Below are 16,155 nucleotides of genomic sequence, written 5' to 3'. Positions count from 1 at the left end.
ATAAAAGCATTATGGATGTTATCAACATACAAACCCTCTCCTTTTGAGTATAGTCCTTCATCACAAGAAAAATTTTATACCTCTCCATATTACCATTAGAATCCCTTTTGGTCTTAAGTATTCACTTATTTCCAATGGGTTTCATACCTTCTGGTAATAGGACAAGTTCTCAAACCTTATTGTCTTGCATAGATTTATACTCCTCGTGAAGCATATGTTTATGAGGATCTTGAGTTTGTTCTTATAGAGGTTCTAAACTTACTAAAGGTTTTGAACTTTATGAATTAGATTACTTCCAATGATTCTTCCTCTAAACTTTATTCTTTCCCCCCAAACTCAATATCCTCAAAGAATGTTATGCTTAATATCGTGCAATTCCATATTTAAGGATTCATAATAGGAATCACAGTATGCATAGAATATTATTTGCCAAAAGTGAATTGGTTTCAACAAAACTTGAATAAAATAAAGAAAAAATTTGAATTCATTATTTCCAAACTAACATAAATAACAAAATTTGTCCAAATAAAAAAATGAAATCAAATTCTTCCTAAATGACGGTACAATGAAATGTCTTTCAAAATCAAAATTAGAAAACCAGTACAAAATAATAATATAAAACATTTTATCACTTCCATCACTATGAATTTGGCATCTCTACCTAGATTCATCTTTCAGAATCAATTGTCTTTTGATAGCTTAGGCAATCCTTTCTTTGCACGCCAAGCATGATATTTTGTGCATTCCTTCTTCATGTGTCCAACTTTATTGCAAAAGAAACATTTATCAAACTATTTTTTTTTTCCTTTGTATAGACCTTTAGAAGCATCGCCATTAGGATTCTCAGTTTTCTTTCTTTTGCCCTTATCATTAGAGGTACTGGTTAAGTGAGCACTTTCAGTCATTTCTTGCTTCAGTCTCTCCTCTTCTTGAACACAATAAGAAATGAGTTCATTAAGAGACCATTTTTCCTTTTGATAGTTATAGGAAATCTTAAACTGTCCAAACTGTATGAAGAGAGTTTAGAATAAAATATACAAGTAAGTCCTCTTGCAACTCAAGTTTCAACGCCTAATGTTTTGAAGCAATGTTTGACATTTCCATAATGTACTCTCTCACATTTCCATTGCCTTGATACCTCATGGAAGCCAAGCTTTGAAGAAGTGCACTTGCTTCCGCCTTTTTGCTTTTCACAAAGCACTTTTCAACCTCAGCAAGGAAATCTTTAGCACTTGTAATTTTTTAAGATATAATACCTCTATAGACCTCTGAAATGTCACGCTTAATGACCATCAAACACATGCGATTTGAGCGATCTCACTTCTCATATTCTCTCTTCTTTTCAGAGGTACTTGAGTCCTTAAGAGAAGGAGGTTTCTCAATCATTAATGCGAGGTTGAGATCCATGCAGCCAAGAATTATCTCTATGCTATCTTTCCAATCCTTAAAATTTGTATCGTTGAGGACCGGAACTGAATTTAAGTTGGCAGATATTGAAGCCATCGTAACTTTATTTTATACAAGAGAATCAAAGGAATTAAGCTCACATCGTAAAATCAATAATTATATAAATATATTCAAATAATGGTTTATCCCATCTCAAGACACCCAATGCCCATCAATATCAAGTCTTTTGACAGTAATATTAACTGCTAGAGGTATCTTGATGTAATGGTCAACATTGATAATAAAACATGTCCAATAACAGAGCTATCTTTGGATAGATTTTATTATTGGCATGTAAAAACTTTATAATTCGACCAAATATTAATCTTCCTTTGGGTCGACCAATACTTACATGGATATGTATAAACATGAACATTCATAATTTCTCTATGAACTACTCCAGATAAAAAAGACTCACTTTGGTGATTTCTTAATTATCAATAGCTGATTTAAAAAATTATAAACAAGACCAAAATTGAATTATATTTATTCCTAATTAATTATTAATTTTACTTTTACTTTATTTCAAAATATTTTAAATTTTGAATTACTTTATTTCAAAATTTTATTTTATCATAAATTATTTTAATTCTTTATCTTCTTCACAAGTAATGGGTCCTCACCTAAACTAGGAACAATCGCACGGGCCAATGAGCCCATCCTAAAACTAGCCCATGGCACAGAGAAGAAAGAGAGCAAACAATAGGATTTCAATTTGGGGGTTCCCAAATTAGGGTTTCAATTTGGGATTTTTCCCTTCTAGATTCTAATTTTAATTAGGGTTCTAAATTTGCAAATTTAGGGTTTAAGAACCTAGGGTTCTTAATTTTCAATTTAGGGTTCCAGAAACATAATTAAGACCCTTAAATGTATTTTTAATTAATACTAATTAAATTTGTTTTCTGACATAGAATTCCACAATCATAATCATAATCATAATCCAAAACATTCAAAAGAAAAAAAATATATATATTTATTATTGCATCAAGAATTTAACGCAGGCTATAAACCCTTAAATGAAAACCCCCAAAGATTATAGTCATAATTTCTCACAAAATTGAAAAGATCAAATATCAAAAGTTTCTGTCAATTAATCACTAACATGCTCTGATACCAATTGTTAGAAATTTTATGATTGACAGATTAACAATGAACAATAAACCCTTTAATCAAAGTAGTTCCCAATACCCTTAGAACTTTCAAGCGAAAGTGTACCTGAAGGATTAGACATTATGAACAATTAATGAAGAACCTGAATTGGTCTCCGATCTTCCCTTTGTAAAGATCCTGAATTGGTCTTTGATCTTCCCTTTGCAGAGCACCTTTACTTTCCTCTGGATTTTCTCTTTTGATGGGGATAAAGAGAAAGAAACCAGAATGAATCGTTGTGCTTAGAGATGGGGACCATGACCCTTTAAATAACCTCGGTTAATATTATTTAGTTTCAATAATTTTAATTTGGCCCCTTCAACAAATTAAAATTATTGTTGGTCTCTATACAATATATCTTTCATGACAAATATACCATTAGTCATATTTATTTTAATTAGACCAGTTTATAAGGTTGGCTAATAAAATATAATGCTCCTAACACATTTAATAATTACTTATATATAGTGACCCAAATTGCTAACAGACAATGGTAGAGTATTTTGGCAGGGTATGTTGACTAATGCCATGAGAACATGTGATGAAAGTATAGCAGATTGCAAGATTCTGGAGAAAGTTTTGAGGACATTAACTCCAAGGTTCGACCATATTGTGGTTACCATAGAAGTGTCGAAGGATCTTGATGCTATGACAATTAATGGATTACAAAATTATCTTGAAGCGCATAAGCAAAGAGTGAATGAAAGAAAGAACAGTGAAAAAATGGTAGAGCATGCATTACAAGCTAAAATTGGACAGACCAATTGAGGTTGTAGTGGTTGGAAAGGTAGAGGAAGAGGAAGATTAAAAGGATGAATAATTAGGGATAGAAATGGAGAATCAATATCCCAAGAATGACCTGACAATAGTGGAAATGAGAGAAGAGGTGAAAGTCAGTTTTGAGGAAGGAAAAAGTGGCAAGAAGACCTTTGATAAAAGGAAAATACAGTGCTACAACTATGACAAGTTTGGGCATTATTCCTATGAGTGTTAGGATAATGCATGCAAGAGAGGAAAGAAAGGAGAAGAAGACAACCTAGTGCAAGAAAGAGGAGATGGGTATGATTCAGACCAAGTGCTGCTGATGGCAACTACAGCCAGTAAAGAAGATAACACATCCTAGTATTTGGACACAAGATATGTTTTAATCATATGACTGGGAATAGAAGTTGGTTGATAGATCTCAACCCATGTGTGAAAAATAATGTCAAGTTTGTTGATAACAGTTCAATTGTGGTAGAAGGAATCAGGAAGGTGATTATTACATGCTAGGATGGTAAGGTTGCCTATATGAATGATGTTCTATATGTCCTAAGAAAAATAGTTTACCCAGCTTGGGACAATTATTGGAGAAAGGGTACACTAAGAACATGCACAAAAGTCTATTGAAGTTTTTGAATCTTAGCAACGGTTGATTACTAAGGTGCCACTACCCAAGAACATAACTTTCAAGATGAATCTTGATGCCACTAAGATACAGTGTTTATCAGCAACTAGTGTGGATGAAGAAAGTTGGCTATGGCACTATCGGTGTGGCCATTTGAATTTCAAGAGCTTAACTCAGCTCAATAGTAGGCAAATGGAATGTGTTCTACCACAAATTCGCTCCCTAGCTAAAGTTTGTGAAGGTTGTGTGATTAGCAAGTAGCCCAGAAAAGCTTTTAAAGTTTTTGCACTAAAAAGGGCTAGGAAGGTGTTGGAGGTAGTTCATTCGCATCTGTATGGACCTCTAGACATATTATCATTTGGAGGTAATAAGTACTTTCTTACCTTTGTAGATGAATTTTCCAAGAAAAATTGAATATATCTACTAAAGGAGACGAGTGATGTATTTTCTATGTTTATGAAATTTTGCTCTATGAAATTTCACAAACACCTTGTTAGACATGACAAGGTGTATGCTAAAAGGAAAGGGTTTGCCTTATTGTTATTAGAGTGAGGCTTTGCAACGCGAATTATATTCTGAATGGGTGCCCCACAAAAAGGCTGGAATCAACTTGAGATTGAGAATAAATCTTCTAGAAGCTTGTGAGTCCTTAACTAGAATGATATCAAGTTCTATTTGTGAAACACATTCTTATCATGTGACGTGCCTCTTAATGGACAATACATGATATCCTCGTTGTTGGGCCTTGATACAGTGATGGGCCTCTCTTTAACCCAACGCACACAAACACGATACTTGTCTCTCTCCATATAAACGTAGAAGTCAAACTCCGTTGCTTCTTGATTTATATTTATTTATGAAGTTTGAAATCAAACTAAAGTTTAAAATATAGACAAATTCTAATCCTGAGTTAAAGTTTAGGATTAAAAATATATTTCATACTTTAAAATATAAGTGGGTAATAAATTTTATAATTAAAGAATTTATGTACTTGCAATGCATATTATACTTCTGTTATTTTTTTTTTTCAGTTGAAACATAGTTGAAAAACAATAGAAATATGATACATTTAGAATATTAAAAAAATCTAAAATTTAACACAATGAAATATTATAACATAATAAAAATAGTGGTACAAAAGAATGTTGTGAAAAATACAATAACATTGTAAAAGACTGTAAACATACAGATGTATAATATAATAAAAATGTAAACAAATATGAAAATAAAAAGTTAATACCTATTCTTTTGTCTAGCATCGTAAGTAATGACAGAGAAGACAATTGCTTCCAGTCAAATAGAGTTTTGAGTCCAGACAAAATCTGAATTTTATAAATTTTCATGCAATCTAAACATTAAAATTTTATATTTTTAATCAATTTCAGTTCTGACATAACTATCAATCAAACTAATTCTAAATATTTAATGAATTAACACATACGTTCAAATATGGAATATTTCGAAGTAGTGATTCCACCCCACTAAAGATCATATTTCTTGTATATGACATTAACCTGTGTAAAAAAAATTACAATCTGAATTATTGTTTGGAATTAGACGACTTAAGCATGTAAGGAGCACAGTTCAACATTATACGCCACTCTTGACTATTCCTTTTGAAAGCATCACTCTTGAAATATTGGGCAGTTCAGCATTTATGATTCTGACAAATATGCAGAATATCGACATGTCAAATTATGTGGTTGCTTATTTGAGAAAATTTCTTCCTGTGCTAGCAAAATCAACTTTCACAACTAAGAATGTGGAAGATTTTCAGCCCCTCCACGCGTATATATGTATTAATATTACAGGAGCAAGTGTAACCATTTAAGCACATGCTATTGAACGAAAAGAAGAAAGAGGATGAGAGTTGAAGTAGAAATAATTTCTAGAGAAGATATTAGACCTTCTTCTCCCACACCTTCTCACCTTAGAGTCTTCAGCCTTTCCCTTTTGGATCACCTTATCCCATCGCCATATGCTCCAATAATCCTGTTCTACAATTCACCTAAGAGTAACACAACTTACCTTTCTGAAGTCCCCAAGAGGTTACAATTGCTGAAAGAATCTCTATCAGAGACACTAACCAAATTCTACCCTCTAGGTGGCAAAATCAAAGAGGATCTGTCCATTGAGTGCAATGATGAAGGTGCTAATTTTGTGCTGGCCCGTGTGAAATGTCCTCTAGATGAATTTCTAGTCCAACCTCAGGTAACCGTACTACACAAGTTTCTTCCTGTTGATCTTGTGTCTGAAGGATCAAATTCAGGAACCTATGTGACTAACATTCAAGTGAACATCTTTGAATGTGGGGGAATTGCCATTGGCATGTGCATTTCTCATAGGATCCTAGATGGAGCTGCACTAAGCACCTTTATCAAAGGGTGGACAGAAAGGGCCAAGGGCTGTAACCAATCAACCCAACCAAACTTCATAGCACCTTCTCTCTTCCCCACTAGCAGTCCATGGTTTAGAGACTTATCTATGTGGATGTGGGGTTCCTTGTTCAAACAAGGCAAGTGGATCACAAGGAGGTTTCTGTTTAGAAATTCAGCTATTGCCACAGTCAAGGCTCAAACACCAGGCACAGAAAATTCCACACGTCTGCAGATGGTTTCTGCTATGCTGTGGAAGTCCCTCATGGGGGTGTCCAAGGCACGGTTTGGCACCCAAAGGCCTTCTTTTGTTACTCATCTGGTGAACCTGAGGAGAAAAATGGACGAGGCTCTTTGTCCTGAACATGCTATGGGAAATCTTCTTTGGTTGGCTGCAGAGAGTGTGGATGATAATGAGATGGGGTTGGAGGAGTTGGTGGGGAAGTTGAGGACTGCAATATCAAGAGTAGATAACGAATTTCTTGAAGAATTGAAAGGTGATAAGGGAAGGTCAACTATGCAAGAGAGTCTTAGGGCAATAGGTGAGATGGGATCAAAGAGTGAAGTGGATTATTTTGGGTTTAGTAGTTGGTGCAATTTTGGGTACTACGAGGCTGATTTTGGGTGGGGAAAACCCACATGGGTGAGTGGTGCTGGTTCAATTGACTCAGTTTCAATGTTTATGAATCTTATCATCCTAGTGGACACAAGGTTGGGAGATGGCATAGAAGCTTGGGTTACCTTGGAAGAGGAAGATATGACTCAATTGAAAGCAAACCCTGAACTCCTCACTTGTGCAACACTCGATCCAAGTCCTTTAGCAATGAGTTCAGTTGCCTGATTATTAGAATTAGCTTTCATTGCTATTGAAAGTAATTTTTCATTTGAAGCTAATAAGTTGGTTTCACGAAACCAAATGGAAAAACAAATTAATTTAGTTGACCTTGAAGTTCATGTCATTAAATCCATTTACCTACTTACCTAGTTTTTTCTGTATCTTATTCAACTCTGTTAGACCGACTAACAGTAAATGCAACTGAGTGTATACGGGTCAGAATTTGATTTCTGACTGAATTATATAAACAACATTTTACTTAGAAGCTTTCCCCATTAAAAAAAGAGAAAACACTTAATACAGAGAAATAAAACACCTTGGCTGTCTGCATATTGAGATAAAACAAACACAAATGGTGTGTGAAATGCAATTCTAAAAAGGGAGAGAATGCAGAAAATGTTAATTAAGGGCCAAATATTTGTATATTCTAGTTTTATTATATAGAAATGAATAAACTGAAGAAAAAGAAGTGTTGAATTGTGTGACATTTAGACCTTGGGCCAAGCATCTAGATCCTAAACTTGTGGTGCAAAATAATTAACGTTTAAGGAAAATACTAGTTTGATTTAGACTTCTAGCTACTCATCTTTGTTTAATGTAGTCGAAGAAACGCCGAAAGTAAATGATTATATATAAAGTAGAAGGAAAAAATTCATATACCAAGGGATTGAGTTAAGAATGATGAATTGATGTAAAGGATCTATAACTACAATTCAACAACTTCATCTGCCCTGCATTCCCCAACATCAATCACCATAGTTCCTTTCTTCTTCGTGCGTCGAACCCTACAACAATTTCTTCTTGGAGCCTGCTCAAACCAACGAAACCTTACTTAGCCAAATTTTCATTCCATTCACTTCAATAGCAAATAAATAATTCATAATAATGCTAGAAAAAGATGAATATGTTTCAATTAGGTTACCTTATCCCACAAATGCGGGTCGATTTTCTTACGAACTTCCACCGATTTGATCCGGGTCGGATCCTCCATTTTCCACTTGCAATCGGGGTTTTCCTGAACCCGAATGTAATGGGTTGAAGTTTCATTTGCAGCACTGTCATACACTGCCTCTGACAAGAAATAGACAAAAGGTTTCTGACAAACATGGCGGCTGACAGGGCGGGTGTTGAACGGGTACGCCGTGTAATCGGCCCGTCTGTACCAGTTGAGGAACGTCCTCGCCGGCATCTCCATTTCCCTGGCCGAGAAAATGCCCCGGAATATTTGAACCGCGTATCCCCACGAAACGGATACGGTCCAGGTCCGACCCTTGTCGTAGCAAATAGATTGCTGCATGAGCCCGGCTGGGTCCAGCTTCATGGGCCCGTTCAGCCGCTCCAGAGCCCGCACCCGGCTCACGTTTGGAAATATGGGCTCTACCACGTCCAAGTGATGTAGGGATACCAGCGGTGTAAGTGGATGGGCCGCCAGAAGCCCAAAGAGATTGCCGTACACATCGAACTATTCAAAGTCAAATCAAAAGAAGAATCATTCGTCACAAGATTACATATTTACTCCACTCAACTCAATCCAAAAATATTTCTTGAAAGCCCGCTTACATACCCAGATGTCACGTGTGGGCTTTGTACACGTGTATAATTTTAGTCAGGGTTAATTATACTTATCAAAATGGATAACCCAGTAGTAAGTCACAAAAATTTAAACTTAACCCGATCCATCATGAATTGGTAAGTTAAATCGCTGGCTCACTAACTCCTTGATTACATGTTTTTTTTGCAAATCCAAAAATTATTACAAAGTTTTAGTATTTTAAATCTAAATAAATTTTATTATAAGATGATATTAAATTTCGAAAACAATTCAAAATAAAAAAATATATAATACAATCCAAAACAGACACAAAAAGTAAACAAATAAAATCTTTATTAATTATTTTTATGTCCCTTATTCATTTATAACATTAAAATCTTAAATGAATAAATTTATAATATTTTGTTTTTTTTTTTTACATTTCTTTTAATCTCATCTGCTATACAATAGATATCCGACTCATCCCAGGTTGAATCTAAATGAGCTAAATTCTAAATACACTGGATTGAAAATTGGTATGTATCCAAAAAATTATATATTAATAAGAAATAATCAAACATCACAATTATGTAGGGTAAGTGGGAATTAGGAAGGGTCTTATCTACCGACAAAAGACAATAGTTTATGAACGATGGAGGACATTGTGGCCCATGTTTTCATGCTACGTGTCTTATGGCGTGTGATGTTAAACTTTTAAATAAAACGTAAGTGGGTTCAACTGCACCTTAAGAAGGTCACAGCAAAATGTGTATTGTGTGACACGTCGATAATCACATTTATTTTATACTATTCAATAAATACAAAAGGGAAAAAGACTTAAAATTAAAATCATCAATGTATTTTTGTCCGGAAGCCATGAATAAGGTGTGGCTTCAATGGTTTAGGTTTGAAAAAGGAAGTCAATTGATATGTATGATTGGTCATATAATTTCCAACATGACTTAGTTTAAAATTAATTTAATTCATCTTCAATTTGATTAAAGCTCTCCAATTTTTTCTGACACTGTCCACTTCAAATCTCAACTAAAATAGTAAATAGCAATAAATGTGTCCACCTTATGAATCAAAAATATAAATCATCTGTTACTATCTTCGTTTTGGCATCTAACGGTGCCTGTGTCTTTTTCTATATTTTTGCATCTTGCGGCTACGGGCCATTGCATATTTCTTTTGTTATACAATAGAAATTAAACACTACTGAGAAACATAGAAATTTACACAATGTCTGATAAGTTTTCATATGAACTTTGTTATTTAATGTCTATATACATAATATATGTTATGAAATTATATAAATAATGACAAACCTTTCACTACCATTTTGTCAAAATTAAGCTCAAAAAATTATTACAATGAACCTAAAAGTCCTCCACTGACCCACTTTCTCCAGCACTTTCTAAATGTTCAAATTTTCACCATTACAATCATATAAATGGACAGAGTCAATATCTGAAGTCACGGACACACTTAATTACTTTCTTTTTCTGCCTATGTTAACCCTATTTTCCTAGATTTTCAAAGGAACAAAGAGAGTAATAAATCTGTCACAAGCCAAACAAGAGCAATGCCACAATCCAAACAAGAATGAAAATTAAAAAATCTGAGAATAACAGAGTTCTAACCTGATGGAAGCCTTTCTCCTTGGTGAGAGGAACTCCTAATTCTGCCATACAAGCTTGAATTCTGTCATCAGAACCATACAGGCCAGGGTACCTCTGAATGCACCTATCTTGCATTTTCTCCAATGCCACAGCCAAAGGATAACTGATGGCAAAACCACCACCCCCATAAGCCATATTGTAAGAAAAGTATATATTCTGCAAATGACTCTCTGAAGAACTCCCAATGTAATAGAACTGCTTATGGTCATACTTCTGCAAAACCTTCACCAGATTTTCTGCCACAAAAACGGTGTCATCATCCCCCATCACGAACCACCTCACATCTTTCATCCCAAGCCTCAGAGTCTCAGACACTATGCGTGAGATTCTAATCGCCGATCTATGCCCCTTTGGATTCTTATACTTGAACCTTGAAGTGTCACCGGAGATCCTCAACAAGGGTAAGGAATTTTCATCACCGGGTTCAGTCTTCACCCTCTGCTCCAACCACACAACTCCACGCATCTCATTGGGCCTCCACCACATCTTGATGTACTCCTTTCGCTGCTTCCAGAGCTTGGCCGAGGCCCCTATGCCAAAGACTATGTGGGAAAGGTTGGTTTCTTCAAAAGGTGGAGGCTTTTGTTGAGGTGGGGGGTTGGATGTGTGGTGGTGAGTGATGGTGGGAATGTGGGGTGGTTGATCACAGTCATAGGAGTGGCTGACGAATCTGAGGGAGTAGAAGAGGTAGGAGATGGAGATTAAGAGGAAGAAGAAAGCCGTGAGCTTTGAGAAGCTCCATGGAGAGTATAAATGTTCAGGGTCTTTGAAATGGTTCTTCATGATGGACATGTTTTTCAAGATGATGAATTGAAACCCCAAAAGCTTTATCATGAGAACCCCATGGATGGGGAGACCAAGAAGGAGAGAGAAGAGGAAGATTATTAGATTTGGTAAAGTTTTAAGCTCTGCATAGTACCACACCGAAAAGGGTGCCTGATAAATGATAAACAAAAACAAAAATACTGTTTGGTTTGAAGTTAAGGATAAATCTTAAATTTAGGAAACTACAGCAATATGCTAACTAACGCCAGTTCTCAACAGTTATTATTTGAGTACTATGCAAAAACGTAACCTTGTTTTTTACTAATTGATTAAAATTCATTTCAGTTTTACTTTTTATAATAATGATTCTAAATCCATTAAAATTGATAACATATTATAAAAGAACCTGTAGTTATTATGTATGTTATTAAAAAATTCTCATAATTATTTCACGGGAACTTTTATTATATATTTATTAGGGAAAGAGACACGATGAGTGCCTCCTCTAAATGATGTTTTAAAGATTGAAATTTAATTTATATAAGTCAAGAAAACTATTAAAGCTTCTTATTTAAGTGTCCTTACTTGAAAACATTTTTAAAATTGTTAGACAGTATTTTTAATCTACTTTATTTTGCACACATATCATTCCGTCCATATAATAAAAACTATGCATATGTTAACTTAAAGAAGATGTTTTTAATATCAAGATTGAAATAAATAAAAAAGTTTTATAACTGTAAAATTAAACCATTAATTAAGTATACAATAAAGAAAAAAGAGAAAGTTGAATAAAAATGGAGACTATGTAATTTAGGTGTCCATATTTGTAAAGGAGACAACATATTCGTTATTCTCTCGTTCACACACCATTTATGATTTTTTGCATATTTATTCACATACATTTTTTTTTATTGATTTTTTGTGTATATGTGTTCTTTTGATTGTGGAGACGAGAATCTTTATCAAACATTTCTTTATATTTTTTTTAGTCTACTCATATTATTTTGTTATGCTCAATCTAATTTTTTGATATCCTGATCTTAAAGATATTTTAACGTTGAAGATAATAATATAACTGATCAGAAATCACAGTAAAATTTTAAACTTATAATAAATATAATCACTTAATTTTTATCTCAGATTTATATTTATAAATTTCGAGCCAAATTTATAATTAATAAAAATTATGGTTACCAATAAACTTATCAGAAGTTGTACTTAAATAAATTCGAAACCCTTCGTTCACTATGTCTCTTTCTGAACCGTATAAATATACGTACATGTATTAACTTTCAACAGAAAATATGTATTAAAAGAAATTGTGTTACTTATAATTATATTTTTACCCTGACTTTTTAAATCTGGTAAATATTTTAATTCAGATTTGAAGGTGAATTTATTTTTTCGAATATGGAATAAGTTTATTTTTTATTCACGAATGTTAAACAGGGGTTTGTTCAAGTTTTGTATTCTATAGTTACTTATAAATCAATTTATCTAATAACTTATCTTAATCAGTATGTTTTGTGTTTATGTTCACCTCCCATTTTAGCTGCAGCATACGTGTCTTTTCACTAAAAAATCACAATTAAAATATATACACTAATGATAATAAACCAAAAAGTTAACATACAAGTGCGTCTTTATTGTTTCTTCCCAAATCAAATCTAACCATAGTCACAAAACACGTTACCATATTATGTATATTTGTTATAAAAGAACCCATCATAAAGTTCTCTAAACTCATTTTGGAAACTCTGAAAAACACATTTTATATATGGTTCTTTTAGAAATAAATTATGGATACTAGGATTGTATATTTCCACACGTGATAATATTTTATACTAAAGTAGACGATAATATAGATACTAAAAAAGATATACGGTTAGGGAGAGAAATTGGTATCAGCATACGTTTGGAAATAGTATTTTACTCTTAAGATCTTTTTTTTATATTTTTAAATCCTAAATAGAGCAGTATTGAACCATAGTAGAAGCGTTACATAATCAATAAGAGAGATCGGTCAACAAACTGAAACTGCAATACAAAATCATTTTTACAATCATCTAAGAGAAACTATAACTTTATATACAACATGTACTAGTGTCAAAACTATATACAATAATAGTGTATCAAAAAGTCACCATGAAGACTATAAACATTATGGAAATACAGTATTAATATCACTACACATAAGAAGCCTCTTCGCCTAATGCTTGCTCAATAGACATATCATCGTGTTCTGCTCACACCCACCAGATGATCATTGTCAAAAAAAAATACACATAGAACAAACAACTAAGAAACATACAAGAAGGGTAAGCTAATTGTAAAATGATCGTTCATACTAAAGTAAATACAATATACAATTTCAAGCACACCATAATTATAACATTATTTCTCTTCACACATAACGACACAAACTTGGCCAAACCCTTTACTATATCTAGTATAAATGTTGAGCCATGAATAGTTCTTCACCTGTGTGGTAAAACAGCTGACTCACTCAAAGTTGTCACATAAGGTTAATCCTTAAAACGCCCTTTGCCACCATGAAGAAAGGCCCCCAAGCTAGAATCTCATGCTTCTCTCACGACATGACTCATCATTATCTAATTGAGCATAGATGATTTATTAGAGCATCAGGATAATCATCATATCGACTTCTTACAATTTATACTAGTCTTCCGTAAAACCACCAATAAGAGATTCTCCTTGAAATTCCCATTCACAATATCTCATACAACAATTTGATACCCTCATTATACATTTCATCCAAACATAAAAAACCATACAACATCTTTAAAAGAATTCAAAACAGCCAAAATAGTCATGGGAAAACACTTAAAAACCCAGTTATATAAACCTCCAGAGTGGCACTCAGCGGCACCACCCTGTGCCGCCCAACAGCCCTCAACCAGCCAATGGGCGCTCAACAACCCTCTATTGTGCCGCCCAACGGTATGACAACAATAACACCCTTCGAAATGAACTTTGGGGACCCTATCCTACACTTCTAAAGATTCCTAGGACCCTATAAACACTTAAACATCTCATATAAATCATCTCAAACTCAAATTGACCATTTCCAACCCAAAACAACCTCTCTAGACTGCCCAAATTCATTTCCATTACTTCTAACAACCATTTCACTACAAAACTTGCATAAACCAATCTTGAATGACTTAACAATAGCCTATAGATTCTCCAATTCTACCCATAATCACTCCCTTAAAAATTCACTACCTAAAACCCCTCTTTTTAACCAAAAACCATGCAAATACACTCTCACAAGACCTATATTGCATAAAAGATCAGATTTTTACTATTTTAAAAGTTCCAACAAATCTTAAATAACTCCAAAATAGTCCCCAAACTTCTACTATTATTAAACCATCATTCCCTCCAAAATTCACCTCTCAAAACCCCTCAATTTCACTATAAAAATGGCATAAGATGCACTCAAGTGTTACTTCTCCAATTCAACTTCATCTATAATGATTTTAGAACTTAAACCAAATATTATAGACCCAAAGACCTTTACCAAACTGCAAAATTCTCTTTAAACTCACTAATCCAAAATTTGACATATCAACCCCTTACTTTAAGTCACTAATTTATACTTCAATCCCTTATTTTTCCACATCATTAATAACACAGTTTTACCTCATCAACACATCCATTACGTTATACTGAAATCTACACAATAATCATAGTTTTCAAAATACCTCATAAGTCACAAATACTCATATTTTCCTAATTTCACACCAATCATGTAATCACATGCACACCAAATAACATATTACAAACATCATATTACTAATATAAGAGCAAATTAGCTTCCCTTACCTTAGGAAAAACCACGACAGTTCAACAATTACTCGCCCGAACTCCCCACACGAAGAATTTTAGGAGAACACTTACAATTGACGGAATGATAGATGGGATGATATCTTAAGATCCATAATTAACCAATAATCAAAGAAGAAACTCACTTTAAACATGCGGAACAGATTTGATACGCATGATCAAAGACCAAGATAGACTGAGAAAAAGAGGTTGAAACTTACCCGTTCTATTGCATAAATTGATCGGGAGATAATGAAGACAACTCAGTGATGATCACATAGGAACTTCCTACTCGTCAAACAAATTATCGGAGAGGAAGAAAAGATAAAGAGAAGGTAGAGAGAGTTTAGAGAAATGAGTTCTAAAAAGATAAATTGAACTGTTTTTAAGTAATGAGACGACTGTATAAAATTTTTATCTATAATATCGACTTATTTTTTTAATAAGATAGTCATTTTAAAACACCTGTTTACTCTGATATCCCATTTCTACATTCTTACAATATTTACAGTTCATATTTATAATAAAATAAAAATGAAGATTTATTTTAAATTATATAATTTTATGTTAATTATAGATTTTAGAAAACTAAACTCTCTTATATATGTTTTTCTGTAACTCCCAACAACATTTGAATAATATAACTAATCCACTACTTCAACTATTAATGTGATAATGTTGTTTTTGTTGAAAAGATACAATCGGTATCTTGGATAGAGTCGCGCAGCGGAATAAAAAACTAGAGTATAGCGAAAAGCGTGTTGCAGTCACAAACCAAGTTACAATGGTCCTTTTTAGAAATTGATTTTCTTAGTGAACTTTTATCGAACAGTTGAAGTGTTAAAAGTTTAAAGAGTATACAGAATAAAAAAAATCACATAGATATTTTTATACTGGTTCGATTCAACAGAATCTACGTCCAGTCGTTAATCACTACAAATAGTGATTAACAGTTCCACTAAAACTGGTTTAACAAATTACAATCAAATGAAATGAGTAAGGGATAGAAAACACCTTCCTTCGACAAACGAACCGGAAGAGTGCAGTGAGTAACTTCCTTCGGCAAACGAACTGGAAGTGCTTCCTTCGACACACGAACCAGAAGCAAACACTCTGCCAACTCGAAGAGAACC

At 33.6% G+C, this 16,155-nt stretch overlaps 2 protein-coding genes across 2 annotated transcripts; one reads left to right on the top strand and one right to left on the bottom strand.

Annotated features, from left to right (window-relative positions):
• The first annotated feature begins 5,185 nt into the window (after nucleotides 1-5,185).
• LOC106773883 (salutaridinol 7-O-acetyltransferase) lies at nucleotides 5,186-7,669 on the top strand. Its single transcript, XM_014660646.2, has one exon. It carries the CDS (start codon nucleotides 5,846-5,848, stop codon nucleotides 7,196-7,198), a length of 1,353 nt encoding a protein of 450 aa, XP_014516132.1. The 5' UTR covers nucleotides 5,186-5,845; the 3' UTR covers nucleotides 7,199-7,669.
• A 131-nt stretch (nucleotides 7,670-7,800) lies between these two features.
• Nucleotides 7,801-11,340, bottom strand: LOC106772936. Its single transcript, XM_014659582.2, has 3 exons — nucleotides 10,367-11,340; nucleotides 8,115-8,654; nucleotides 7,801-8,000 (listed from the first exon to the last, which is right to left on the bottom strand). Exons 1-3 carry the CDS (start codon nucleotides 11,237-11,239, stop codon nucleotides 7,899-7,901), a joined length of 1,515 nt encoding a protein of 504 aa, XP_014515068.1. The 5' UTR covers nucleotides 11,240-11,340; the 3' UTR covers nucleotides 7,801-7,898.
• Between the last annotated feature and the right edge of the window lie 4,815 nt (nucleotides 11,341-16,155).

Source organism: Vigna radiata, chromosome 9 (assembly GCF_000741045.1).
Source record: "Vigna radiata var. radiata cultivar VC1973A chromosome 9, Vradiata_ver6, whole genome shotgun sequence".
NCBI classification, from domain to species: Eukaryota; Viridiplantae; Streptophyta; class Magnoliopsida; order Fabales; family Fabaceae; genus Vigna; species Vigna radiata.
Note: the sequence above shows the minus strand (reverse complement) of the source record. Positions and strands in the feature narration are given on the sequence as shown.

Coding starts and splice junctions, on each gene's coding strand:
- LOC106773883 (XM_014660646.2), top strand. CDS start 5,846: ATGAGAGTTGAAGTAGAAATAATTTCTAGAGAAGATATTAGACCTTCT.
- LOC106772936 (XM_014659582.2), bottom strand. CDS start 11,239: ATGATAAAGCTTTTGGGGTTTCAATTCATCATCTTGAAAAACATGTCC. Junction 8,655..10,366: donor AGGAGAAAGGCTTCCATCAG/GTTAGAACTCTG, acceptor GACTTTGAATAG/TTCGATGTGTACGGCAATCT. Junction 8,001..8,114: donor ACCCGCATTTGTGGGATAAG/GTAACCTAATTG, acceptor TGGTTTGAGCAG/GCTCCAAGAAGAAATTGTTG.